Source organism: Rattus norvegicus, chromosome 1 (assembly GCF_021556685.1).
Source record: "Rattus norvegicus strain SHRSP/BbbUtx chromosome 1, alternate assembly SHRSP_T2T, whole genome shotgun sequence".
In the NCBI taxonomy this organism is placed as follows: domain Eukaryota; kingdom Metazoa; phylum Chordata; class Mammalia; order Rodentia; family Muridae; genus Rattus; species Rattus norvegicus.
The window spans coordinates 107488629-107513226 of NC_141534.1; the positions used below are offsets into that span (position 1 = coordinate 107488629).

General features: G+C 52.9%; 3 protein-coding genes across 7 annotated transcripts; all 3 read right to left on the reverse strand.

Annotated features, from left to right (window-relative positions):
- Positions 1 to 80: 80 nt before the first annotated feature.
- On the reverse strand, positions 81 to 7992 carry Cyth2 (cytohesin 2). Of its 3 annotated transcripts, none has more exons than NM_001395066.1 (12): positions 7787 to 7992; positions 6758 to 6905; positions 6596 to 6662; positions 5938 to 6056; positions 5278 to 5358; positions 4594 to 4706; positions 4306 to 4454; positions 3809 to 3920; positions 1899 to 1975; positions 1738 to 1809; positions 1505 to 1659; positions 81 to 1416 (listed from the first exon to the last, which is right to left on the reverse strand). In NM_001395066.1, exons 1-12 carry the CDS (start codon positions 7803 to 7805, stop codon positions 1329 to 1331), a joined length of 1200 nt encoding a protein of 399 aa, NP_001381995.1. In that variant the 5' UTR covers positions 7806 to 7992; the 3' UTR covers positions 81 to 1328. The 3 variants fall into 3 exon arrangements, 2 of the variants coding, with proteins under 2 accessions (NP_001381995.1, NP_446363.1); NM_053911.3 differs by having other exon boundaries at positions 1899 to 1977; positions 3808 to 3920; XR_015635139.1 differs by having other exon boundaries at positions 1164 to 1416; positions 1899 to 2019; positions 2270 to 3920; positions 7787 to 7980.
- Positions 7993 to 10056: 2064 nt separating this feature from the next.
- On the reverse strand, positions 10057 to 19002 carry Kcnj14 (potassium inwardly-rectifying channel, subfamily J, member 14). 3 transcript variants are annotated; one of them, XM_087642755.1, is made up of 3 exons: positions 18131 to 19002; positions 13096 to 13857; positions 10057 to 11810 (listed from the first exon to the last, which is right to left on the reverse strand). In XM_087642755.1, exons 2-3 carry the CDS (start codon positions 13801 to 13803, stop codon positions 11214 to 11216), a joined length of 1305 nt encoding a protein of 434 aa, XP_087498881.1. In that variant the 5' UTR covers positions 13804 to 13857; positions 18131 to 19002; the 3' UTR covers positions 10057 to 11213. The 3 variants fall into 3 exon arrangements, with proteins under 3 accessions (XP_087498881.1, XP_087498855.1, NP_733836.1); XM_087642729.1 differs by having other exon boundaries at positions 18116 to 18999; NM_170718.2 differs by lacking the exon at positions 18131 to 19002 and adding an exon at positions 17576 to 17708.
- Grwd1 (glutamate-rich WD repeat containing 1) lies at positions 18158 to 23864 on the reverse strand. Its single transcript, NM_001012067.1, has 7 exons — positions 23623 to 23864; positions 23314 to 23431; positions 22911 to 23070; positions 20644 to 20857; positions 20390 to 20532; positions 20005 to 20202; positions 18158 to 19002 (listed from the first exon to the last, which is right to left on the reverse strand). Exons 1-7 carry the CDS (start codon positions 23807 to 23809, stop codon positions 18685 to 18687), a joined length of 1338 nt encoding a protein of 445 aa, NP_001012067.1. The 5' UTR covers positions 23810 to 23864; the 3' UTR covers positions 18158 to 18684.
- Positions 23865 to 24598: the final 734 nt, after the last annotated feature.

Genomic DNA, 24598 nt, shown 5'->3' on the forward strand with positions numbered 1-24598 from the left:
TCCCTCGTCCTGGGTTCACCCCAGAGGCAAACAAGACAGGTGAGAGGGCGGCTAAGAACCTGATACTCACTGCCCAGCACTTTCCTGGCCCTTTGGGTGACACTTTAGTTGTTTTATTTGGGAATCTCCATTTCACACCAGCCCCTGGAGGGAGGGGGAGAGGTAATTCATGCTCCTTTCCCAATGTCAAGGTAAGCTTCAGAAAAGCTGATACCCCGGAGACTACAGCCTATTGACAGTAGTCTGAGCCAAAGCCCACCTAAATTAGAACCTGGATGCTCACATTTATCCAGATCAGTGCTGTTGGGGCATACACCCACAGGGTTGCAGATCCACACACACCTTCTGACTCTCAAGTCCCAGAAGGCCCTGGGGCAGAATCCTTTCTTCCCAGTCAGGCCTGCATGCTAAAGCATGCTGGGAAGAGGCAAATTCCTTTACAACTACTACTTCCTGTCTGGCAGGGCAGCTAGCAGTCTAGCATGCTGGCACTGGAAGGAGGTGGCAAGGCTTGACTCTTAACAGTAACAAAAAGCTTCCTGCCACTAGAGGTGGGCAGCAGGCATTTGGTCCTTTATCCTCTCCTCCACCAGAAGCACAAGAGGACAGGACCACTTGGGGACTCAGCAGTATCCCTTCACTGAGATCCCCTCCCACGAGTCAGGAGACACATGCCCAGGCCTTTCAGTTAAAAACAAACACCTCCACAAGTGGCTGGACGTGGGGTCAGAAGCCACTGTCACAATGGCATCCCGCGTACCTCATGACACACACCACTTGCCCCTCCAGGCCACCATGGGGTACTCAGTGGCCAGCACAGCCAGTTCCTAGGGACTGACACAGGTTTTCTTGGGACTCGCTCCTCCTGAGCCTCCTGTTGTTCTAGTCTTAGTCTCCTGGACTAAGTCCCCCAAGGACCACAGGTCCAACATGAACATAGCGGCCAGGCCAGTGGGGTAGAGCACATGGAGAGTAGGCCGAGTCTAAAACCACACTAAGACATTAGATTCTCCCTCCACTCGGCACCCCCAGGGCTGGAGTCACCGTCTGGGATGTGCCTGCCTTCCATGCTGTATGAAGCCCAGTGTCCTGGTTAATGTCAGGAGGATGGGTTCTCAGCTCTCCCAAACCCAAGAAATGAGGGCATCTGCAGGCGCGAGGGGTTAAATAATTAATAAGATTACCAACATGTTAATTACAAATAAGGAGTCAGGAGCTAGAGGTGGTGATTTTCCAAACAGGGAACCAGGATCCACAGCCCCAGGGCCCAGGGGTCCTGCCACCCAGGCGGGGCAGCTCCAAAATAAATAATGGAGTTGGGGACAGGGTCAGGGTTGTTCTTGCTTCTTCTTCACAGAAATCCGCTTCTTTCTTGCTGCCAACATCTCGTAGAAGGGGTCCACGCTTACAGCAGCCCTGCAAAAAGAGGTGTGATGGGGACCAGGCCCAGGCCCGAGCCCAGGCCCAGCCCTCCTGGCTCAGACTCCAGCCCAATGAGGCTTACTGGATGGACTTGATCCACTCGTCTTTCTCCTCCTGTGTGGGTGCTGAGATTCGGTACACCATGTGGTTCCCCTCTACTACCCGACCATCAGCCTCCGTTTTGCAGGCTTTGATGAGCTGTCCCTTATTGTTGGGAATGTAAAGCTCAAAGCAGTTCTAGAATACAGGGGAGGGGACAGGTCAGAGCAGCCCTGGGTCAGTACATGGAGATACAGGGCACCTCATGAGTCTCACCGGCTTCCGAGGATCATCCACCTCACGAATGCTCAGGTTCTCTAGGGGGATGATCCCTCTGGGCTCCTTGTCCTAAGAGGCAAAGTCAAGAGTTCAGGTTTACATGAGAGCTGGGGACCCTGCCCCCGCATCCTGGCCTGTGTCTGCAAGCTCCACCTCACCGTAGTGTACTCAAAGTAGTAGAGGCAGTTGTCTGTGAGGATGAACCAGCGACGCTTCCAAGTCTTCACCCGGCCCCCTGCAAGGGAAGGGGTGGGAGGGGCCGGGCTCAGCGGGGAACCGCTAGGGAGGGGGGAGCAGAGCAGGAAAGGTAGGGTTCTTAGGTCTAGGACAGAGGCAGTGAGGGAAGACAGGCAGGCAAGGACAAGCTGCGGGATGGGGTTGGGGGGGGGCGCCCAGGAGTTGGTTCCCCCTGCTTGGGCCAAAGGGTCTGGCTATTCTATTGGCAGAGGCCCAAGCCCCTCCCCCTGGGCCAAGGCAGCCTCTCCCTATCTGATGGGGGGGGGTGGGGGCAAGAAAACCAGGTACCTACCTCCTGGGGCAGACAGCGAGAAAGCAGGCAGGACCAGGTGTGGAAGGGAAGGCGGAGGGATGGGGTGCCCCAAGAACCGGCAGCGACAGAAATAGGGAGTCGGGGAAGGGATGCACAGGGAGCCAGAGCCACAGCGAGAGAACAGGCAAAGGGGAGGGGGAGAGAGGAAGAAAACCAGTTACATCTACATGGGGTGGAGCCACCACCTCCCCCTGCCCACAGTGCTCAGCCTGGCCAGGATGGCTCTAGAAAATACATGTTCCCTGAGACCTTCAACTCCGAGCTAAGGAGTACAGGTGGTCTTAGAAAACCCCTGGCCATCTATGTCAACCCACCCACCCATATCTTGTCTGTAACAAGATGGCCTACTGTGGCCTCTGGATGAACCAGTGGGGATAGAGATGTTTCCATGAGCTGTGATGGTCAGGATCAAGCCCATGACAGACCCCTGCATCTCACAGGCAAGGCACCTTTGAGCCTCAGGTTCTTCAGATGAGAAATGGGAAATACTGTTGGCAGAGCAGCTCGACCCCATCCTGTGGGGCAGTTGCCTTCTTGCTCCCCCCTCTAAACTACTGTGTGCTGGGGATCCTGATCTTTTGTGATCCTACCAGCTCCCCTGCACCCTACAAAGGGGTCAGGGCCATGTGTAGCTGCCAGGATCGTACACTGGCTGTTAAGACAGAGTGCCTGGCTCCAAGAGCACACATCAACAGGGCAGGACGGGACCTAAGACCTGGCGGATGCCAAAGCCACTGCTGACGCCCAAGGAAAGTGAGGCCCATTTCCAGCCTCACTGTGCATGAAGTGCCTAGTGTCCCACTGCAGCTCTCACGCTGTCTGGGCAGTGTCCAGGCAGCCTCATCACTTCCCTCCAGTTCAGTACAGACACACGTAGCTGTACTGCAAGTGTCTGCAGAGCTGTAGTTACTAATGGCTGGCCCGTACCCAAATCCTGCCTGCGTGAGCCTCAGGGTTCACACAGCACTCGCAGCTGAGAACAACTCTCCCGGTGACCCTCTGGCCCTGGGTAACTGAGCAGCTGGTTACGGCACATGTGCCATATCATACTTCTCAACAAGGACAGCCTGTGACTTCCCCTCCAACCGGGAACTCAAGAGTCTTCTAAAACCATCTGCCTACCTCTGTCCTGTTCCCTCATCAACCAGGCCTGAAGCCCAACATTATCCCTATGCTGGCTCACCTTGGGCTGACATTCACTGGCTGACAACAAGGCCAAGTCTAGAGCAGTCCGCCAAGCATCTGACCCTGTCCTGGGCTTTGGAGATTTTTACTGAGGGAGGTTAAGAGCCTGGCTCATCAGGCCCTGACATTGAGGGCTCCAAGCATATGAGTAGGAGAGGCCAGGACCACTTTATACAGGCCTAGCACATAGGCAAGTTTGCTCTTGGTTTCAGCCCTATTTTTTCGTCCTGGAAACTTGAGGTTCTCAAAGGTGCAAAAACTGAGGATGCCTAGTTCTGACCCGGGCCACTAGTGTCACTGCAAGGTTGCCAGCAGGCTCAGGAAGGGACGTACCCAGCTTTAGGAGCCAGCCCTCTCGGTCTGGGTTGAAGAAGGTGTGGGTGAGATCATTCCCATCATCCTCAGGGATTTTGAAGGGCTCGTTTCGGATGCTGTCATAGAGGTTCTGAGGGGTAAAAAAACAAGTTAACAACTCTTGGCCCCTGAGCCTTCTGTTCAAGGGTCAGGAAAATCAACTGCTCACTTACCAGGGGAGAAAGGGAAACAAAACGGAAGAGATGGGAGAAGGGAGGAAGAAAAAGATGAAGGGATAACAGTAGGAAAGCCTGCTAGGTTCTCAGAGATGATGGGAGAAAGAGCCCGCAAAGCCTGAGAAGAGACACAAACAAGAGCCAAGGGCCAGACCAGAAAATCGGAAGCAGAAGAGGGAGGCACAACAACAGTCATGTCCATACACCATGTCAACAGCCATACCAGTTCAGGCACTGGGAGACCACTGGGGCACAAGGTGGTAAGGTTAGAAGAGGGGTGGGGCTAGGTACAGCACTGACCCTGAGAAGGTCCTCAGGCAGGTCCCCACCCTCATTGATGCCTCGGTTCATGGCCACAAAGCGCTCCAGGCCCGGCTTGTCCCTGACATTGGGATTGTGAAGGCTGGTGTTCAGCATGATCACAGCGAAGGACAACACGTAGCAGGTGTCTGTACCAGGTAAAATAAGGCAGCAGTGGGTGATGACCATGACCCCCCTGGACCCTTCATCTATTCCTCTCTCGTTTGGTGATTCAGGTTCTAGCACTTCTTTCTCAGACTATGTCCACGCCCTGTCTTCTGGTCCTACCTGTGGACTGGAAGACCCCGGGATTACATAAGCAATATCTCTGGGCAAAGGCCTCCATCATTCGGTCAATTTTCTGAGCCTCTCCAGGGAGGCGAAAGCTCCACAGGAATTGCCTGGTTTGGAGAGAGACAGGGTCAGCATAGGTTTCAGGGCTGGAAAACACTCACATCTTAGTCTCTGTTAAAAGCAGGCAAATCATTATGCAAACCTTGTCTGGTGTGGTAATGCACACCTTTAATCCCAGTACCCAAGAAGGAGATGCAGATGAATGTGAATTCAAGGATAGCCTGGTCTACAGAATTCCAGGCCAACCAGGGCTACACAATGAAATGCTGTCTCAATCCTAACCCCCAAACAATAAGACTCCAAATCTCTCCAGCGGTAGCTTTAGTAGGAGGCATGCAATTTGATCAAATCTGTACGCTCTGGCCATGGATTCCAGTGGGTCTATATAGAAGCAACCTTTTGCCCATTCACTAAATTTACTAAATTGGACTGGGGGTTGCAGGTGATTTGCTGTCATATAGGAGGATCCACTGAGAGCAGTAGAAAAAGGAGGCCCCACCCTGGACTTGTCTTATTTGAGAATCATTTCCTGAAGTGAGTGTGGCTTGTTTTGGTTGGTATGGCTCGACCCTCACAGCTGAGAAGGCCCTGGCAGGTGCATTTCTGCCCCATCCTCACCGGAGGGCCTGAACCAGATTGAGGTCGGTGAACTCATGTAGATCCACAAAAGCATGGAGCACAGACAGGTTCAGCTCTTCCCTGGAGGGAGATACAGTCACATCAGGAGAGTGATAGGACAGATAACAATGTCACATCTTGTTCACTGTGCTGCCTCCACAGTGGCTCAGCCTGTCCCCTGGCTTTAAGCACAGGTCGGGTCCTGGAATAGGAGGACACTTTGCTCTTGTAGCCCGTCGAAGCTTTGAGCACACAAAGGACCTGATGTCACTTCTCTCAACTGTTCTTGTGCTCCCTACAAGCCTTATCTCAAGAGCTGGCCTTTATCTAAGAACCCACGAGCAATTCCCAGTTCCTATGCACTCACGCATCTACAGAGGTTTCTACACACGTGGGGCTCTGGCCCATGGCTCAAGACTTCCAGACAACCCAGTTGTGTATCCACGGTTAAGGTGCTAACATTCAGACTTCAGTAGTCCCTCAAACATAACGGGTGCCCTTACTCACTGGATGCCTACAGGTGCCACCTCCCAAGACTCAAACCCTGCCCCTGCAGAGCTAGTCAGTCCATTGTATCATGACCCAGTGGAGGCCACAAACCTGCTGTACCCCATGAGACGCTAAAGAGGGTGGAAGCACTGTGCAGGCCTGGCAGCTCACCTTTCCCCTAGGTAGTCCCCAATGGCTGTCTTGTTCAGCCCCTCGCCCTTGTACAGGAAGCGGGCAATTTCCTCAGGTGTGTTCTGTAGAAGTTCATGCTCCACCAAGAATTGGATCCCCTGGAGGGAGGGGGCCAGATTTGTGCTCAGGGCAGAGGTTCCTGCACCGAAGCTTCCTCACCCTAACAAAGCACGACCACCTTCACATAGCCCCCCACGTGCCATCCCTAGCCTACTCCCTCAGCCTCTCCGGCTAATTCCAGCATGAACAACTGGGCCTGTCGAGGAATGGGTCTGAAGAATAACTGGATACACTACTACACATTACAATAAAGAAATGACGCTGACACCACATACCTGCCCACGTAGACAGGAACATGGAATCCCTTACCTGGCTCTTCCTGTGGCATGAAAGCCCCTCTCTTACTACCTATCTCATCCTGAACTGTAAGCACTTATATCGAGGGGTCCCCCAGAATATGGCAGGGTCTTAGGGTTCTCAGCATTGCAAAGCACAGAGCCAGGCTCCCAAAGGCCTCAGTACACAATCATTGGACAGATGTCTAGGGATCCAGCCTGCTGCCTAGAGGAAACCTACTGTCTTAACACTTCTAGAACCAGAGATGTCAAAACCGTGCCTGAGTATCTTCCCTGCTAACCTTTTTGGGGTCCATGTTGAATTTCTTCCGGCCCATTGCCATCTTCCGGTTCCGCTGCAAGGTCTTACTGCAAGAGCAGGGTGGTGAGCAGCCAAGGGTCGATGCTTCAGCACCCAGAGCCCTGGCTACGCCCCATGTCCCATGAACTCCCACGGTCCTCACCTGCCCTCATTGGCCTCCAGACCCTCCACTTCGCTCATAGCTTCACTTAGCTCTTCCCGGAGGCGCTGGATCTCCACCAGCAGCTCCTGCTTTCGCCGACGGATGTTCTCCAGCTCCATGCGCTCCTCTGGAGTCAAGTCTGGGGGCTCTGGGGACCAGGGTCAAGAGATTAGTTCTGGGGAGTAAGGCCCGGAAGTCCTTAGTTTGGGGCTGAAGTCCCTGAGAATCCCATCTCATAGGTCTGAGGATGCATTTCTGGGCCCATTACTCGGAAGGGAACCACTCCCTGGGATCCTGGTCCCACCACAGTCAGAAACTCTAAGTCTGAATTTTAAATGCTTTATTTGGATGCCCTGGCTCCTTGGTTCCAACACAGTAGAACAGGGTGCTTGGATACTGGAAACATTACTTGGAAGGCCTTGGGCTCATGGCTCCATCATCGAAAGGGCTTTGGAACCCTAGATCTTGGAAGGGAGTAGGTCCCTTCGTGGTTGAGGACCTGGGAATCCTGCATCTTGGGTGCAAATCTTAGAAAGAAATCAGGACTCTGGCTTCTGGATCCACCACAATATGGACCTTTGGTGCATTTCTTGTAAGGGGGCCCGATTCTGGCTCCATCATGGTGGGAAAGTTGGGGGTCCTGAATCTTGGGTGCATTTCTTGGAAAGAACCCGAGGTTCTGGTTCCGCCATAGCGGACACTGTGGTCTGGATCTTGGGTACACAGTAGAGTCAGGATAGGGCAGCAGGATCCTGGGTCAGGGTCGGTAGGGACGGCGTTAAGCCTAGGTCTGCAGGAAGAAAGCCAGGCCGCTGCTCCCGCGGGTGTACGCCCCGCCCCGCCCCGCTCCGCGCCCCGCCCGCCGCCGCCGCCGGAAGCGGGCTCGGCCCAAACAATGGCCCGGGACCCCCGGCTCTCGACCGCGCCGGAAGCCCGTCCCGCGCGCTGAAAGGCGCCTCGCCACTGCTCTGCTGTCCGCGGCGGGGCTTGGGAACCGCTCCGCCCGCCCGCCCGCCTCGCCCGGCCTACCGTAGACACCGTCCTCCATGGCGGCTAGGAAGGCCCGCGGGGAGTCCGGGGCGTTTCCGCCGGCTGGGCCTGCGTCCGCGTCGGCCCGCGGGCTCGAGTGAGCCCGCTCAAACGCCCCAGGAGCCACCGCCGCCTCCTCAGCGCCCGTCCTCAGCGCCGAAAAGACTCTCCCTTCACGGCCCAACCGCCCGGCCGGTGGGGCCCGCCCCTCGCTTTGACACCACCCAATCCGCTGCGGGTCTCCCCGACTGCTCCGCCCCCCGACACCACAGGATCATCTCCAGGACCAATAGGCACACGAGAAGCAGATGCAGGAACGTACAGCTGGCAATAGACTGCTAGGCTGACCAATCGGACTATGGGTAGTTTGTTCAGTCCCGCCTCCAAGACAAAGGAAAATCCTTGGCAGTTTTACCCTCCAATAAGAAAACTGAAAAAGAAGTGACCAGGAGGTGTGACTTCATGGAGAGGGGAGATTGCGCCTGCGCACAAGCCAGACTAGGGCTACCTAACCCTCCTCCACCAACCCCTCCGCAGGCATTCGTTGTTAGGGGGCGGTGCCTTATTAGTTTTGTTGTCAAGGGCGGGTCTCAACCTTGGGTTGTTGCTCCAGCCACACCTCCTGGCCCTCCATGCTAGCTTTTGACCGCAGTGGTTGCCAAGCAACTGGGAGCCTCACAGGCCCGTCTTTCTGCCCCCTTTTCAGGGTACTTCTTAGCAGGTCGCAATCTTTGAACCCCTTTCGTACCACCACATTAGACTTTCCTACACACCTGAAATCTCAGACTCAAAGGATGGTAAATAAAAGCATTCTGTCTTCCAAATGTTACGGTATTGGGTACCGTGAATGCAAGGGCTCTACCTTCCCAGCGCTTTGTCTGTTTTTCAGGCTCTTCCTCTCTTCTAAACTCTCCCTCTTAGCTTCCTCTTCCGAAAACTCTGCCTTCCCCAGGCATTCTCCCAAGGCACCCCTTTTCCCTCAGAATCTTCCGCTTTGCACTGTCAAGTTTGGCAGTTCTCCAAGAGTCGGTACTTAAAGTCTTCCTTCGACCCAACCTTTTCAGTCCCCACACTCCTGCCCTTAAACTCATCTCTCCTCCCAGAATTCTCTTCCCCTTTGCAGGGGAAGCGGTGAGGAGCCTGCATGGTGGGGACTCTGGCATACTTGTAAATCCCAGGCCCATGATGGGTGGGGCTTCCAGGTCTTGCCCTCATTTGTGTCCCTGGACTGCTCAGGTGGGGGTGGATTCTGGGCCAGGACTTGGTTAAGCCTTTGGATTAGTCATGGAGCCTCCTAATCCCCTCTGTGACCTTTATGAGTGAGTGGCCTGACCCATGCCCTCCCTCATGGAGACCCTGGGTACACCAGTCCTACCCAGTTCTCTCCTGTTCATTAGAATTGCCTGCCCCTGCCTGTCCAGCCCAACTGAGCATCTTTCTCCATCATGGTCTCCTTTGTTCTTAGTCCCTGCCCTAGACCTGGAGGTGGGAGAGCGGCCAGTTAATTAATCCTGTCCGGTTATTACCTAGGGATTCTGAAGGATAAAGCAAGATGAGAACCCAAAGAGGGCATGGGTGGATTCAACACTCAGGCAAGCCAATGCCAGTGATGGTACTGGCTTTTGGTCGGGAACATGAGCGAGGACACCTCCTCTTTCTGGCAGCTCCCCTGAGGCTGGCCGTCAGCCTGCTGGGCACTTAGGTGGCTGCACCATGGGTGAAGGCCAAGAACAAGGACCCACAATTTCAGAAATGCAGGCACAGCGCCAGAGCTCCTGAGCCTTTAATGCAGTGACAGGGTCCGCCATGAATTCCTCCACTCCTCTCACCGTGGATACACCCTGGAGACAATAGCCACCTCTTCCATTTCCAGCCCCTAAGCTGGAGCAGGGAGGTGGTGACACTGGCCCCTGGTGATAGCCCATGCTTTTCGCTGGTTCTGAATCTGCATACAGCATGGGTCCAGCTGTCAAGTCAGTGTCCCCTCCTCTACCCTGGAAGGCTAGTTCAGCATGAGGGTAGGGAGAGGAAATCCCAGGACCTGCACTGCATCTCAGCCTCCATTAGGTGAAGGAGGCTGCTAAGAGGACCCTCGGAGAAGTTCTGGTGGCTATTGTTGCAGGAAAAACGGAAGCAACGCAAGGAAAGATTTGCCTAACATCCTGAAGTTCCTAGGAGCTGCTGGGAGTTAAATAAAGAGCCTTCCTGGATCTCTGCAAAGGGCTCTGATCAGCTTGGATCTTTCACATCTTACTACAGGAACAAGCAGAAAAGATAGAGATCTGTATTCATATCATATATAATACACGTACGCATAGCATCTGAGAAATAGACACACATCACTAGGTATCGTCATCCAGAATATTTTAGGCTTGCCAGCCTCAGCCTCTTCCTTCCCTTTTCCGTTAGCTAGCCCCGTGATTGTCTAGGCTCTTGCTTGCAAGCTCCACGGGGAACAGTGTCTGCCTCCTAGAGTTTATCAGGCTGCCCATCTGAAGGTGACTAGACTTCTAAGCTTTGGGGAAGGACAGCTCTGGTCCCTGGAGTTTCGATTCCTTTTGGCATTACAGAACCACAGAAAGCTACCCACGATCATAGAGATCCTCAACCCTGATGGGCAAAGTGGAGCCAGCAAATCATTTAGAATCCTACCTGGACTCTGACCAACCCCGAACCATAGAATCTTGATTCCTTTGGATGTTCTAAGAATGGCACTTCAAGCAAAAACAAAATTCACCCTGTGGATCGTGGTGAAGCCAGAACCACCCCCTCAGTCGGACCCTAAACAGCCAATACTCCAGAGTCCTCCAGCATCTGGAACCTTAGTCCTTCCAAACTGAGAAACCTACCAATGTTCTGTGTATTCTAGAAACATAGCTTTGTGGTTTCTAGAGCAGCTCCACTCTCCTCTAGCCAACATGTTTTAGAATCCCCAGTGTCAACCCAGACTCAAGAGAATCTCAACTCTTGGGCTCTTTGGAGCCACCGGGCCTTTTCTCCACATGCAGTCCAGTCACTGTTCTATCTTTGGTCAATTATGATGATCCTGAATCCTTGGAGTATTCTATCATTGCTTGAATCTCTGTTCCTCGATCTGTATAAATTGACACCTTCCTCCCTGAGGCTCTCACTGATGTCCAACCAAAATCCAGCCTCCACACCTTGTCTCTTGTATGGTCCAGAAATCTGATCCCTCAGCTCTGGTAAGACGTGGGAATCCAGCTCATAAGGGGGTCTCGGGAGTGAGACTGGAGCAGAGAAGTAAAGGTGTAGTATATCTGTGGTAGACATTCTCATGGTTAATGGTTATCTCAGCAGGCCACTGGTCCTGAGAAACCCCTGTCCCACTCCCATCAGAGGCCGGAAGCTCTCCATCCCTGTCATCTTTGGGAAGGGGTGTCACATGGGGAAGTGGGCCTCAGCTATGTCATGGAGGCAGGGTCAGTGCCAGGGTTGGTGTAAGAGCTTGGGGGCTGGCAGCCCTATCTGGGGTCTCTGCTGAAGTCCCCTCCTTAGTGTCCTCTTCTTCATCTTCCTCCTGGCAGCAGCTCAGCGCTAGTTCATTCTCATAACAAAATGCAGCAAGGGAGCCAGGAAAACTTGACTTAGGGCTGTGAGAAGCCTGCTCTGCCCGCTCATCCAGCTCCTTGGCACTGCAGACTGGCGTCCCCGGGACCTCATACGTTCGGTGGAAGTGTCGATAGTCAACCTCATACTGGGAGCCACGCTGGAAGAGGACTGGCTCAAAGCGATGTCCCCAGAGCAGCTCACCTGGGAGGTAAGATGAGCGGCATTGTGTAGTCATGGCTGTGGCCTCAACCATACCTTCAAGAATGACCACCAGCTCGAAGTCAGCCCGGGCCAGCTCGGCCCGCCCCAGCTCATACAGTGGACTGGCAGAGTCAATCTCATGCACAATGGTAATGGGGGATACGAGGAAGATGCGATCGGTGCCTCCGTCAAAACCAACATCCACATCCTGGTGGTCCAGTGGGATGTACTCGCCCTCTGGGGTCACACGGGGCTGTGCAGGAGCAAGAGGACAGAGTCAGAGAAGTGAACAGAGGTTACAGAAAGAGAGGAGCAGAGATACAAAGAAAGAGCAAAGAGCAACCAGGAGATGGATCCAGGGGCCCGGAGAGAGGCAGAGATCCAGAGAGAGGCAGAGACAGAGTCCAAGGAAAGGCACATAGACCCAAACCCAGGGAAAGCAGAACACAAACCCTAAAGAGAGAAGGGGACGCAGACACTGCCCACACACACCCCAACCCACCGCCAGGAGGACCAAAACCCAGGAGCAAGGGAAGACAGAAAAGACCTGCAGAGGGAGGGATAAAGACTTAGAGAGCTAGGGACCCAGAGTGACAGGAGGATATAGGAGGTACATCTGGCTCCAACATGGACTATGCTACGGCTGCTTCGGGTGGCTATGCCTCTCTCTCCATCACTGAGTGAGCACATGGAGAGGTGTGTGCAGTACTGATAATTTCACCTCCTACTTCCTACCCTATGACTGGCTGTGTCACTGCCCCACAGACATCTGGAAGAAGTGTCCTTCTGGGTCATCTTGGGAGTTTCAAAGGACTAGGAGCTCAAATATCAAATATGATTGGGGCTCTTTTCTCTGTGCCCCAGAGGATTCTGGAAGCTTTATTTCCCACAGTTAGTCACCCTCTCCTCTGACCTCAAGTGCAACCTCTATCAGACCAGTGCTGACTGCAGCTCAATGGTTCGTTGGGAACCCAGATGCTTGAGCAATGTGGCCCCAAATCCAGGAGCATCAAGGTTTCTACAGCAGGGCTTGGAGGTTGCTGTCCCAGTGGCCGGGGAGAATGGCCTTTTGCTGCGACTATTTCCAGCCTAACTGCTCTACTCATTGGGCGGAAGATTGGTAGAAGAGCCTGGGACCCAAGTCCTGAGCTTCTGTCTTCCTTTCTCCTGGGATAGTAGCAAGGCCTCACACTCCCCAACACCCACCTGCCACACTCAGGCTGCTACACAGGTATTTCCCTACCTTAATCCTGGTGGGAGCTACAGAAGCAGCACGGGAGGGCAGGTATGGTTACCTGTGACTAGACCACTGGGTAAACTATCAGGAAGCCTCCAGGTCAGGAAGCTCCTCAGTTGTTGTTCTACTCTTGTCAAGCCCAGGTTTCTAGGTACTTGCCTCGTGGGTTTACATCTCCTGCTGTCTTCTTCTAAACACACACACACACACACACACACACACACACACACACACACACACACACACACACACACCTGTAGCAACAGTGTCCCCTCCCCAGACCCCACACGCCCCTCCTCACCTGCAGCAGCTGGGCCCGCACGTGCGCCTCCACCAGGTGACTTCGGCGCAGGTTGCCCACCCGCCACATGAGACAGAGCCGGCGGTCTCGCAGAGCCACCACTGCGTTCTCACTGAAGACCAGTGTCTCGTTGCGTTTCTTGGGCTTGGCCATCTTGGCCATAACTGCACCCACGACGAAGGCGTCGAGCACACAGCCTGCGATGCACTGCAGCACCACAGCGGCCACAGCAGCTGGACACTCTTCGGTGACGCTGCGCACACCATAGCCTATGGACGTCTGTGTCTCCAGTGCAAAGAGGAAGGCAGCCAGGAAGCTGGCCACTTGCGAGAAACAGGGAGCCGGTGGTGGCGGGGCAGCCAGGTCGCCGTGCAGCGAGGCGATGAGCCAGAAGGTCAGGCCGAAGAGCAACCAGGAGGCGAGGAAGGAACAGGAGAAGAGCAGGCACATCCAGCGCCAGCGCACGTCCACACATGTGGTGAACAGGTCACTTAGGTAGCGCGCGCCCTGGCCACCCAGATTCACGAAGCGCACATTGCAGTGCCCATCTTTTTTGACGAAGCGTCCACGGCGCCGGTTCCCAGCTACTGGCCCAGGCGCCCACCCATTGCGGCACAGCCCGGCCCCCGCCTCCTCCTCATCACCAGCTCGACTGTTTCCTGGCTCCAGCGCGCCGCTCAGGCGGCGCAGGGCCCTGGCCAAGCCCATTAGGTGGGGAGACCCCCTCTAGATTTGTCCTAGCGGGGGGCAGGCGCCCCAAACCTGCAGGAACAAAAGATAGGTAGGAATGTCAGGGGTACCAGGAACTGGAGGACCCACCGGCCACAATAATGTGTTCTGCACCCTCATCTAACGAAAAGGGTAGAGCAGTACTCATGGGACAAGAGTATCCTGCCTGTCATAAGAAACTTGGTATAGGAGCTGGAGAGATGGCTCAGGGGTTAAGAGCTCTGACTGCTCTTCCAGAGGTCCTGAGTTCAATTCCCAGCAACCACATGGTGGCTCACATCCATCTGTAATGGGATCTGATGTCCTCTTCTAGTGTGTTTGAAGACAGCTACATTGTACTCATAAATATTAAATAAATATTTAAAAAAAAAAAGAAACTTGGTATAGGTACAACTGTAGTAAAGGTTTCCAGTCCAAGTGATATTGTCAAGTATGTCAAATTGGTGGCTCTCACTGCTGTAGGCACCGTTTATGAATTTACACATTCGTGGGGTTTTTGGTTTTGATATGGTACTGGCGTGTGATGTGGAACACGAAGGGACTCCTGAATGCAAGGCAGTGCTACCATTGTGTCATGCTTCTAGCACCAAGAACAGAGTTTTGAGACAATATAATTTTATAGATATAAACTGCTTAAGACCACAGCTACTCAAGCTAGGGTTTGAATGCCCAGCAGTTTAGCTCCTGAGTCCCTGTAGGTGACTGTAGCCACAGGCCCGGTGTGTGGTGTGCATTCTGGAGTTCCAGAACTCCTGAGACTGATATAGAAGCATGGAGAATGAGGTCAGCTAGAGCTACAAAAGGCCATGACTCACACAAGTAACGAGGATTCTATCCAGCAGAGAAAAAGAAATGAGGGACAAACATCAAACAATATGAACAATTTCTTTGTTGAGGCTACCTTATGAGCTCCAGTGATCTTTGCTCCTTAGCCCCTGGACAATGTGAGAACACAGGCTGTGTACCTTAAAACATTTTAAGTGGGAGCAGCCAATTCCAGGCATTGGTCAGTTCCCTGTATCTTCCACATCATTTGTACCCACTGAATTCGCCAGACTCAGACGGAAAGCAATGTCCTCGGTACTGAACACGCAGACCCTTTTATACATCTGTATTCCCTGCACAATACAGTAAAGCTACATAGCAAAACTGGGTGGTGGTGGCACACACCTTCAATCTCAACACTTGAGAGGCAGAGGCAGGCAGATCCCCGAGAACTTAAGGCCAGCCTGGTCTAAGTTCCGGGACAGCCAGGGTTACAGAGGAACTGTCTTGTAAAACCAAACCAACAAACCCCTGGTATATAGCATGGCACTGTTTGGTATTGGAATCCAGAGGTGTTTGTTTTTGAGACAATGTTTGCACATACCCCCGACTGGCCCGGATGGGATCCCCCTGCCTCCACATCTTGAGGGCAAGGATCATAGGCCTAAAGCACTACACTCGGCTGTGGAGGAGACTCTAAGGACACAGGACAGCGTGTGGCAGTTACCCCCATCTGAGGAGAGAATGCGGGGTTTCTTTCTAAGCTGATCAAAGTCCTAGCATGACCGCAGTGGTGGCTGCTTAACTGAACACACTACAGATCATTGGATGGGTTAGGCCGTGTGGCTCCGCGCCTCAGGCCCCTGGGGTTTAGGCCCAGCATTCCAACAAAAACAGCAGATCTGCTGTTGGAGGAATTACTTTCAAATGAAGCTACTAATAAGTAAGTTCAGCCTTGACCATCTACCCGAGGCCACTCCTACTAGTCCTCATTTCCTTAACAAGGATAGGGACGTCATCGTCCCATTAAGAACGTCCCATTAGGCCACTTCTGGTCATAAAGACCCAGGCCATGCTGGTCATTGTGGAGGAAGGTGGAGCTCAGAATGCCCAGCCAGCCTATACATCAAGACCTTATCTAAAAAAGGAAAAAAACATAACAAAACAAAAAATCCCTCAGGGCCCGATCTAACCCAGGCTAACACAGTTCTGACAGAGGGTACAATGGGTGTTTATGGACCTTCCTGAGCCTAGAGTGGAGGCCGGGTCTGAGCCTTCAGGCTCCCCTCCACCACTGCAGGGCTGATGAGGTCCAAGAGCTGCTAGTGTTATCCAGAGCTCTGTACTCTGGAGACATACTGGACCTAAGGGCCCTCACGGGCTTTGGTGGGAGGATCTGAGTGGTCCATGTAAGAAGGCCGTGTGAAGTTCAGCACTTATGGCCCAAGACTGCCTCCTTCCCTGGTCTCTGTGGTATCCAGGAAGTCCAGCCAGGGCTCACTAGGCCCACCTGACAGGTGCTAACCTGAGGCTGAAGGGACCGAGTTGAACCGAGCTGAAGGTCATTCTTGGGAGGGGAAGTAAGCGGTCTCCCAAGAGCGGGTATATAGTTGGAATGTGTAAATTAACTTTCATGCCTTTGAGGCAGGATTCCTACTTTGCAATGGTTTCCAGGAGCTAGCCAGCGAGAGAGTAAAAGTGCAATCACCCACCTTCAAGTCCCTTAGCTGGAGAAAGATGGCAAGTTTAAACACCAATGAGTCCTTGGATGCCAAACCCCAGTGATGACCACAGTGCTGGCAGTGGGACAAGCCAAATGTGTCTATGGAAGACTTACAGTTGCCCATGGTACCTACCAGTCTCCAGGGGTCACCTTGCATTGATTGCTCAGGGTGCCAGGGGCCAAAGGCCTTACCCCATCTCACACTGGGGCTCCCGTGCTAGGGTGGAAAGCTGGCTTGGGTCCCAAACTTCTGACCCCCTCTGCTACTGCCCTGAGGTAGACCTATATCCACCTTGGACTAGGTGGGATTTACACCTTTAGAGAGCCGCCTGCACCCCACACGGCCCAGCACTAGGCGGCTCCAGCACAAGATGGGGTGGAGGATACTGACCCACACCCCATCTTCCACCTGACCTACAAGAGCAGCTTACTGTTTCCATATAAAGGAGCCCCAGGGCTTAAGGCACTTCAACTCCATGTCAAAGTCACTACATAATCTGGGGCCAAAACCCCGCCCTCCCATTCACACAAAGTGCCACCCCTACAGAGGGGGTGCTGAGAGCCCCAAAGGAGGCACCGTAGGGGGCAGGGACCCCTGTCCTTTCCTGGTCTCCAAGGCAGCCAGATAACCCAGCCACACTGGGGTAACTAGGCCCAAAGAAGATGCAAAGTCAGTGTTGTACATGGATAAAGACCCAGAAAGTGACAAAGACAGAAAAACAGAGACAGGGGGAGGCAGAGAGATTCAGACGGAAGCCAAAGGTCTCAGTGGCATGATCCAGGAGACAGACCCAAGGTGGTTGGGGGTGGGGTGGGGTGGTGGTACAGAGACCTAGAGAGAGGACAAAGACCCAGAGGTGGAAACAAACAGAAACCCAGAGAAAAAGACAGACAGACAGACAAAGACCAACCAGAGAATAAGAGACTTAGAGAGGGGGGTAAAGACACACAGAGAAAAAGAGACAAAGAGAGACAAAGACCGGGAGGTTGGTGGGGCAGCCAAGAGCCAGAAACGTCAGCAGACAAAGTCTGAATAAGAATGAGACGAGAAATGAAGTTCATGGCTTAGAAAATGTAGACAGATAGGGAGAGTGAGGGGCTGCCTTTCAAAGGGAGAATGGGCAGTGAGAAAATTTATGAACCCAGTAACGACCAGAGATAGAAGCCTGGGGTGCTAGAGCGGGAAGGCTTCTGGATGGAACATCAGGGAAGGTGTTTCGGGAAGAGGGAAGATGAGGTGGGTTGGCTCATGTCTGTACTTACCTGGGGGGGCCGCCCACCCCCATTCCCTGCACTGGGGGTTCCTCTGCTCAGGCTGGAGAGGGGCCTCTGTGGGTGCTAATGTATTCAGGTCTGTCCTCGGCCCCTGGGGGCCTGAGCCGGACACTCAACCTCTGAGCTCCAGCGGATCAGGGCATGAACAGAGGGGGGTGGGGGTGGAGCCGGCTCAGCACTGCAGAGGGGGAGCCAGGGAGGCTGGCCAGGCAGGGCACTGGGCTGCGGCCCAGGCAGACTGGAAAGGACAGTGCAGATAATGGGTGGGAGGCAGGGAGGGACAGTAGGGATAAGGAACATGGGAAATAGAGGCATGTGAAGGGCGCTGATGGCTTAGGGAACTTAGCAGGAAATACTGAGGAAGTAATAAAGGGGAAGAATTGTAGGTCCCCATTTCTCCTAGGATGATGCCTTAATAAGCCAGTGGTCCCAAAAGAAACTGCAGTTACTGACTCAGAAACAACAAGGAAAAGCCCAGAAGGCTGCAGTCCCACGGGATAAGAGCTGTACCATTTCCCTCCTTACTACCATTAGGTTTCTCACAGAAAAGAAGCTCCAAGGACTGGTGTCTCAGTGTTTGGGGCCTTATTGTGGTCCTTTACTGTAGCAGAAGCCCCAGGCCATCCTCCAGTACAACAGTGGTGAGCACAGGAGGGCACCCCAGATGGCTCCCAACTTGGATCTCAAACAAATCTAAATGGATAGAAGAAGGCAAAGAGAGAAATTCCACTGGGACCCAGACCCAGACTTGGCCCAGCCATGGCAAAAGCCTTAAAGTTCCTGAAGTCGATCAACAGTCAGAACTGGGTTCCCAGTCAGAGGTCCTTGGGGTCGACACCGACAGTCTCATCCTGAGGCTACATCTGGGACAGGCAAGGGTCTTTGCCTGAACCTAGTCTTTGGTGTAAGGCAGAGCCAAGGCTCAGTCCAAATCATTAGAGATAGTAGGTCAGTAGAATCCATTCCTTCTGTTCCACAGAGGCCAGCTGAACAAGTCTTCCTTTCTGAGGTGCAGTCTACAGGCCTAATGATCCTTGCCAAGTTAACTGATCCGGTTCCCCTGAAGAGCCAAGGCCTGAGGCCCAGTGTTGGCCATCTCAAACACTGATGGTCCTGAAGACGGTGAAGCCTGACAGGGCGGTGCTGATCAGGACCCCAGGGCACTGTGGGTGCCAGTGTAGCTCCTTCAGGTCAGTCTCACCTTGATGCACGAACAGCAACTGCTGGGGCAGTGCCGCCAGCCCAGGGTCTGTCTCTGTCTCACCTGACTCTGGGTCCCGCTCAACTGCCAGGTCCCACTGTGTGATCTGGTTGTCAGCACCTGAGGCTGCAAAGACCCCACTGTCCTGAGGGTGCCATTCAACGGAGGTCACGGGGGCCACGTGTTGCTTGAAGGTGGCCACAGGGGAGCCAGACTACGAGAGAGTGGAGGAGTCAGGCCTCAGCATGAAACCAGACACCGAGTCTCAGAAGCCCCTCATACACTCATACAAAGCCAGAGCCCAAGAAAGAAACACAGGGAGAGGACAGAGGTAAGATGACAGTCTATGGGCTCCTGGGAGCTCTCACCTACAAACTAGCCTAACGAGGTGACAGGAGCCTGCCCTGCATGTCCCTGAGCTCGCCTCAGCACTCCTTGCCTATGACCAGGGCAGAGAGGCGGTTCTTCAGCACACGCCTGGCTGTTCTCTAAGGATGAAGCCTTAACAGGACAGTAACAGTTCCCTTGAGCTTCCTGACGCTACCAAAAGACAGCACTTACGTTAGAAGTGGTCTAGGAACAGAAGTCCCTGGGACTCTTTGGCACAGAGGACTGCACCTCCCTCTGGAAGCTTCCCCAGGATGATCTATAGAACTGATGAAATTGGAGGCTGACATCATGATGATGCAGGAAGGCCTGGAGCCAGGACAGGTCCTGGCTTCCTCTAGAGACCGGAAATGCCTTTTCCACCTGCCTAGAATACCGCTCAGTTCTACAGACAACTCTTAACTTAGCTGTGATGTCACCTCTGCTCCTATAAGGAATGAATGGGGCTCACAATACCAACTAATGCTAAAGCAGACTAAAATATACTACAATTCCCAGCAGCCCAAGACCATGGGCCATGTGGCCAGCTGTATCTGTGCCAAGCAGACAAATGACAGTCTCTGTACTGCCCGGCTGGTATGGGAGCAAAAACACTGCGTAGTTACCTCCCCGTGCAGACAGCAAGAAAGCAGGCAGGACCAAGTGCGAAAGGAAGACAGATGTATGGGGTGCTCAAGAAACTCAGGAACAGAAACAGAGAAGGGGAGGGATGCGCAGAGTTGAGGGGGGAACCCCTCTGCTCACACCCACATCCTGCTACACCTGCCTCCTCACCAGGATTTAATGCCCAGAGCTTCCACAGCCCTTAGGAACCCAGCTGGGAAGATACCTTGAACTGTCGCAGGTCCCAGACTTTGAGGGTCCCATCATCCCCACCACTGAGCAGGAAGGGTTCCCTGCGGCTCCAACTGATGACGTTGACATCCCCATCATGGGCAGCGGCTGTGGTGAGCATGCAGGCCTTGCCTGGGGCTGCTCGGATGTCCCAGATGCGAATGGAGGCATCCGCAGAGCACGAGGCAAACACCTAGGCAGGGTCGAATTGGTCTGAATTGGAAAGATGCCCAACCCACAGAACACACTACCGTCCATTGTCTCCGTGTCTGGATCAGGGCCCAACTTGGGCCTCCTCCTCTTCAAAGCCAGGGTTCAGGTTCCTAACCTGCCCTCATCCCCATCAGACCTATATGTCTAGGCCTCCAGCCTTTCCTCACCGTGTCCTCTGTTGGCGACCACTGCAGATCCTCCACAGAGCGTGTATGGCCCACAAATGGCCTCTGGTCCACATTCCAGGAACCACCATCCGTGGGTGTCCAGAGATGGATGTTCTTCTGACAGTCACCAGTCAACAAGCGGCCTGGACAAGGGTTAGGAAACCACCTTACCCACCCTGTGGGAAAGGTACTTCCTGCCTTTCCAGGAGTCCTAGGACCCATCCTCCCTGAACCATGAGAAAATCAAAACTCACCGGGTACCCGAGGGGACCAGTCAAGAGCAAAGCCCTCACCCATGTGGCCAGCAAAGGAGAAGATGGGCTTTACTCGGGCCTGCTCATCGCGGAGGAAGATGGCCAGGGCCTGCGGGTCATCCACCACCTGCAGGAGCCGTCGCAGTGCAAACACCTCCACCTGGCCCTTCTCTGACCATACTCCAGCCACGGGCTCCTCTCCCAGCCAAGATACCTGCCAGAGGGGTACACAAAACAAAGAGGGGAGAGATCTAAGGTTGGACAATAGACCCCTCAGAACCATAACCTTGGCATGTCCACAGACACACTATAGTTCCCAAATGGTGTTGTGAGAGGAAACTGCAACCTCATAGACCAGCTGATGGCCACACCTCCTGGTATGGGAACAGAAGTAGCAAGAAGATGAAGCCCTGCGCTTGGTGGTGCTCTAGAAAATGGTCTCTGAAACACTGTGGGTCCCAGGGCTTAGTTCTCAAGTCCTTTCACCTCTACAATCCCTACAAGATACTTGAGCTACCTTATTACCATAGACAGCACATCCCTCTGATGATCTCCACTGTGCTGGCTAGTTTATGTCAATCTGAGAGAACCTAGCGTCAATTGGGAAAATGCCTCAATGACATAGGGCTACAGGCAGTAGAGCATTTTATTAACTAGTGATCAATGTAGGATGCCCCACACCATTGTGGGTGGTGCCAGCCCTGGGCACTGGTCCTGGATTCTATAAGAAAACAGGTTAGCTAGGCAGTGGTGGAACACACCTTTGGGAATCAGAGGTAAGAGGATCTCTGAGTTGGAGGCCAGCCTGGTCTACAGGGCTAGTTTCAGGACAGCCAGAACATACAAAGAAACCTGTCTCAAACAAAACAAAACAAACAAAACAAAATATAAAAAACACGAAAAAGAATGACAAAGTAGGCTGGGCAAGCCATGATGAGCAATCCAGTAAGCAGCAGCCTTTCATAGCCTCTGCATCAGCGCCTGCCACCAAATTCCTGTTGTGTGAACTCCTGTTCTGACTTCCTTTGGTGATGAACAGTGATGCGGAAGTGTAAGCCAAGCAAACCCTTTCCTGTCCAAGTAATTTTGATCACAGCATCTCATCACAGCAATAGTGACCCTAACTACGACATTCACCTTAGATCTAAAACGTTGAGACCCATGTGTGGCTGTGTCTTCTTCCTCACACCCACCTACACTGAAGCACCCCTCAAACCTTTCTAACCACCTGTATTGTGGCCATTGAAATGCCATTCTTCCTATGAGTTGCTCCTTATGTAATCAAACACTTTGGGCCCCTGCAGCCAATTTTCCACACAGAAACCAGAGGAAGCCTCTTAAAACAAGTACCAGATCGACCATTCCTCTACTTTGTCTTCCACTTATTCCTAGTTTCCCCTGAAGTAGACACCTAAGACTTACATTAGCCCACAAGGGCAAAACAACCAGTCTCCCAGGTGCTTGCCCTCTACCATCTGTCACTGTCCCCTTTGTCTATTCTGCGCTACACACAGTGGTCTGTCCAGTTTTCCTTGAGACTTCTGAACCATGCGTACGGTCACCACGGGGTCTTGGTGTTTTCGTTTTCCTTCTCTGCAAATCTGTTTCCACAAACACCCTAGCTCCCCCACTGGCTGTGGGTCTCTAGACCAAGAACACTGACTTATCCAATCCCCTTCAAATCACCATTTACAAAAGCAACTCTGCCCTAGGAACACCCTTACTGGCCTTTGTTTTTTTTTTCCACTACACTTAGCATCTTGCAACAAACTACATATTTACAAGTTTTCTCTTGTTCCCTATGTTCATGGACCCAGAGCTTTCTGCCTGCAGGCTAAATTTTCTGGGATTAGGACCTTACCTGAGGCAAAGTAATAATGTAACGGACACAGGCCCAGCTGAGGGCCAAATTTTGCTCTACAAGCTCCTTGTACACCATCTCCGCTTTTTTGCTTTATTTTGTTTTTTTTTATTCATCTACCCTATCATAAAGTGCTTTATTTATCAAACCTGGGGCTTTACATGCTTGAGGTGAGGGCTCTACCACTGAGCTGCCTTTGAACTCCTTCTGTCCTGCCTCAGTTCCTAAACAGTAGCTAAGTAAAAACCCTTACATTTCACACCACAATCAGGAGAGAGAGAGAGAGAGAGAGAGAGAGAGAGAGAGAGAGAGAGAGAAGATGCCAAGGAGCAGGAGATGCTAAGAGACATTTGAGTATTGGGGTACGCTGCAAAGAATGCTGAACAAGCCCCTGAGAAGGCTGTACCCGAACTCGGTTGATGCCACCATAGTGGGGAACCATGGCCAGCTCCAGTTGAGGTTTCCGCTCCTCTTCATCCTCTTCATCTTCATCATCCTCATCATCACTGCCCTCTGAGGGTGGCGGCCTGGTCCCATGGAGATTGTGCATCCGAAGCATCATCAGTCTACAAAGGGAAGCAAAGAATGAGTTAGAAACTGAGTGCCAAGCGCAAGGCCCTGGGTTCGGTCCCCAGCTCCGAAAAAAAGAAAAGAAAAAAAAAAGAAAGAAAGAAAGAGAAAAAAAGAAACAGTGCCGCCGGGTTGTTGAGGGATGAAGGAGGTGGGGGACCCAGACTTTAAGGTTTGGCATTAGCACAGATCCCTAACCCGTGGGTCTTGAGGGTGTCTTGAAAAGGTCCTTGGCTCACCTATTGCTCTGGGCGCTCTCCGCCTGGGTTCCCGCACACAGGTAAAGACTGAGAGGGAGCTCTGTCCGGTTGTCGCCCAGGTGATCTCGGACTATGTCAAAGCTGAGACAAGGGGCGCCTAGGGATGGACGGGGAGATGAGACCATAGAGTTGCAGAGTAGGGACGAGATACTGGGAACTCGGCCTCTACCTCCAACAAAGGGCGGGAATCTTCAGGGTCACAATCCTTAGATTCCAGACCTTAATCCCCCAGACTCCAAGTCAGGCCTTTCATTTCACTGGACCGAAGAGTCAGGGCCCTCTGCCTACCAGTTTGCGCACGATGGTATAGCACGTAGGCCTCTTCATCCATTACCAGCTCCTCCCCTTCTCCTAGTGGCGGCCCTCTGCCGGGCAGGTAGACCTGGGATGGGCCTTCGGATCCTAGATCGTAGGTTTCAGCCTCCATGGGCTCCCCGGTTTCACATGTGTGCCTCCGGCCCTTGCGCGCCGCCATCTTCGAACCTTCTTGCTTCGGACGCGAAGTACTAGCGTCACTTCCGGGATCCGCCTCCCACAGTCTAAGACCCGTCCCACTGTACTGTTGCCTTGGAAACCTGTGAACCAGCAATAAGAAGGTGATGCGCAGAGAGATGGCCGACCCAAGTAACGGTCCTAGCTCAGTGAGAAAACTTGTATTAGGAGCAGTTTTGTCTTTCGTGTGATCTTGGAAATTCTTCCGCGCAGCAGTGGCAAGACCTTCTGGGAGTTGTAGTTCTATAGGAGTTCTCGAATCCAGAGACCTCTCCATCTTCCACCTTTCATTCCCAGGGCTGCCCTTCCATTTAGTTAATTATTCATGTATGTAAACGAGCACTTACTGGCAAGGAGACTGGGTTTCTGTTCCCCGAGGACCTTTAAGGCCGATTTCTTCTCCTTTCCTTGTTATGATGGCTTTAAATTATTTCAAAATGCTTTAGGGTAGACAGGCTGGACATTATGTATAAGTTAGTGGATTGGATCTATCCTCCAGGGGAAGTCCATTTGCCAGCCAGGCGTTCCCATGGCAGCTCTGGTCAGCAGGCACTTAATCAGAAAGTCTCTCTTGAGGCTGCTGCTACAACTGAGTCAGCTCTCTTTATCTACCCATGTACACCCGAGTTTTGGTTAATTGGAGTAATGAAATATTGGAAACAGATCCTCACTGGTGAGATTAAGGGTATTCAAGATGTGGGTTGGCTACTCTCCATTTGCATAAAACAACCAATCAAACTATTCTTGCCAGTAGCCTTAGGGATAGCTCTCT

Bases quoted from the DNA above. Each gene is read 5' to 3' on its own strand.
- Cyth2 (NM_053911.3), bottom strand. The intron at 4,707-5,277 runs GTGAGGATGGGG...TCTCCAAACCAG, and splicing joins AATCTGGTTCAGGCCCTCCG to GCAATTCCTGTGGAGCTTTC. The intron at 4,455-4,593 runs GTAGGACCAGAA...TACCTGGTACAG, and splicing joins CGGGGTCTTCCAGTCCACAG to ACACCTGCTACGTGTTGTCC.
- Kcnj14 (XM_087642755.1), bottom strand. From the start codon at position 13,803: ATGGGCTTGGCCAGGGCCCTGCGCCGCCTGAGCGGCGCGCTGGAGCCA. The intron at 11,811-13,095 runs GTGAGGAGGGGC...GCTCCTGCACAG, and splicing joins TGCGGGCCCAGCTGCTGCAG to CCCCGTGTGACCCCAGAGGG.
- Grwd1 (NM_001012067.1), bottom strand. From the start codon at position 23,809: ATGGCGGCGCGCAAGGGCCGGAGGCACACATGTGAAACCGGGGAGCCC. The intron at 23,432-23,622 runs GTAGGCAGAGGG...GTCCATCCCTAG, and splicing joins ATACCATCGTGCGCAAACTG to GCGCCCCTTGTCTCAGCTTT. The intron at 20,203-20,389 runs GTGAGGAAAGGC...GACCCTGCCTAG, and splicing joins GGTCGCCAACAGAGGACACG to GTGTTTGCCTCGTGCTCTGC.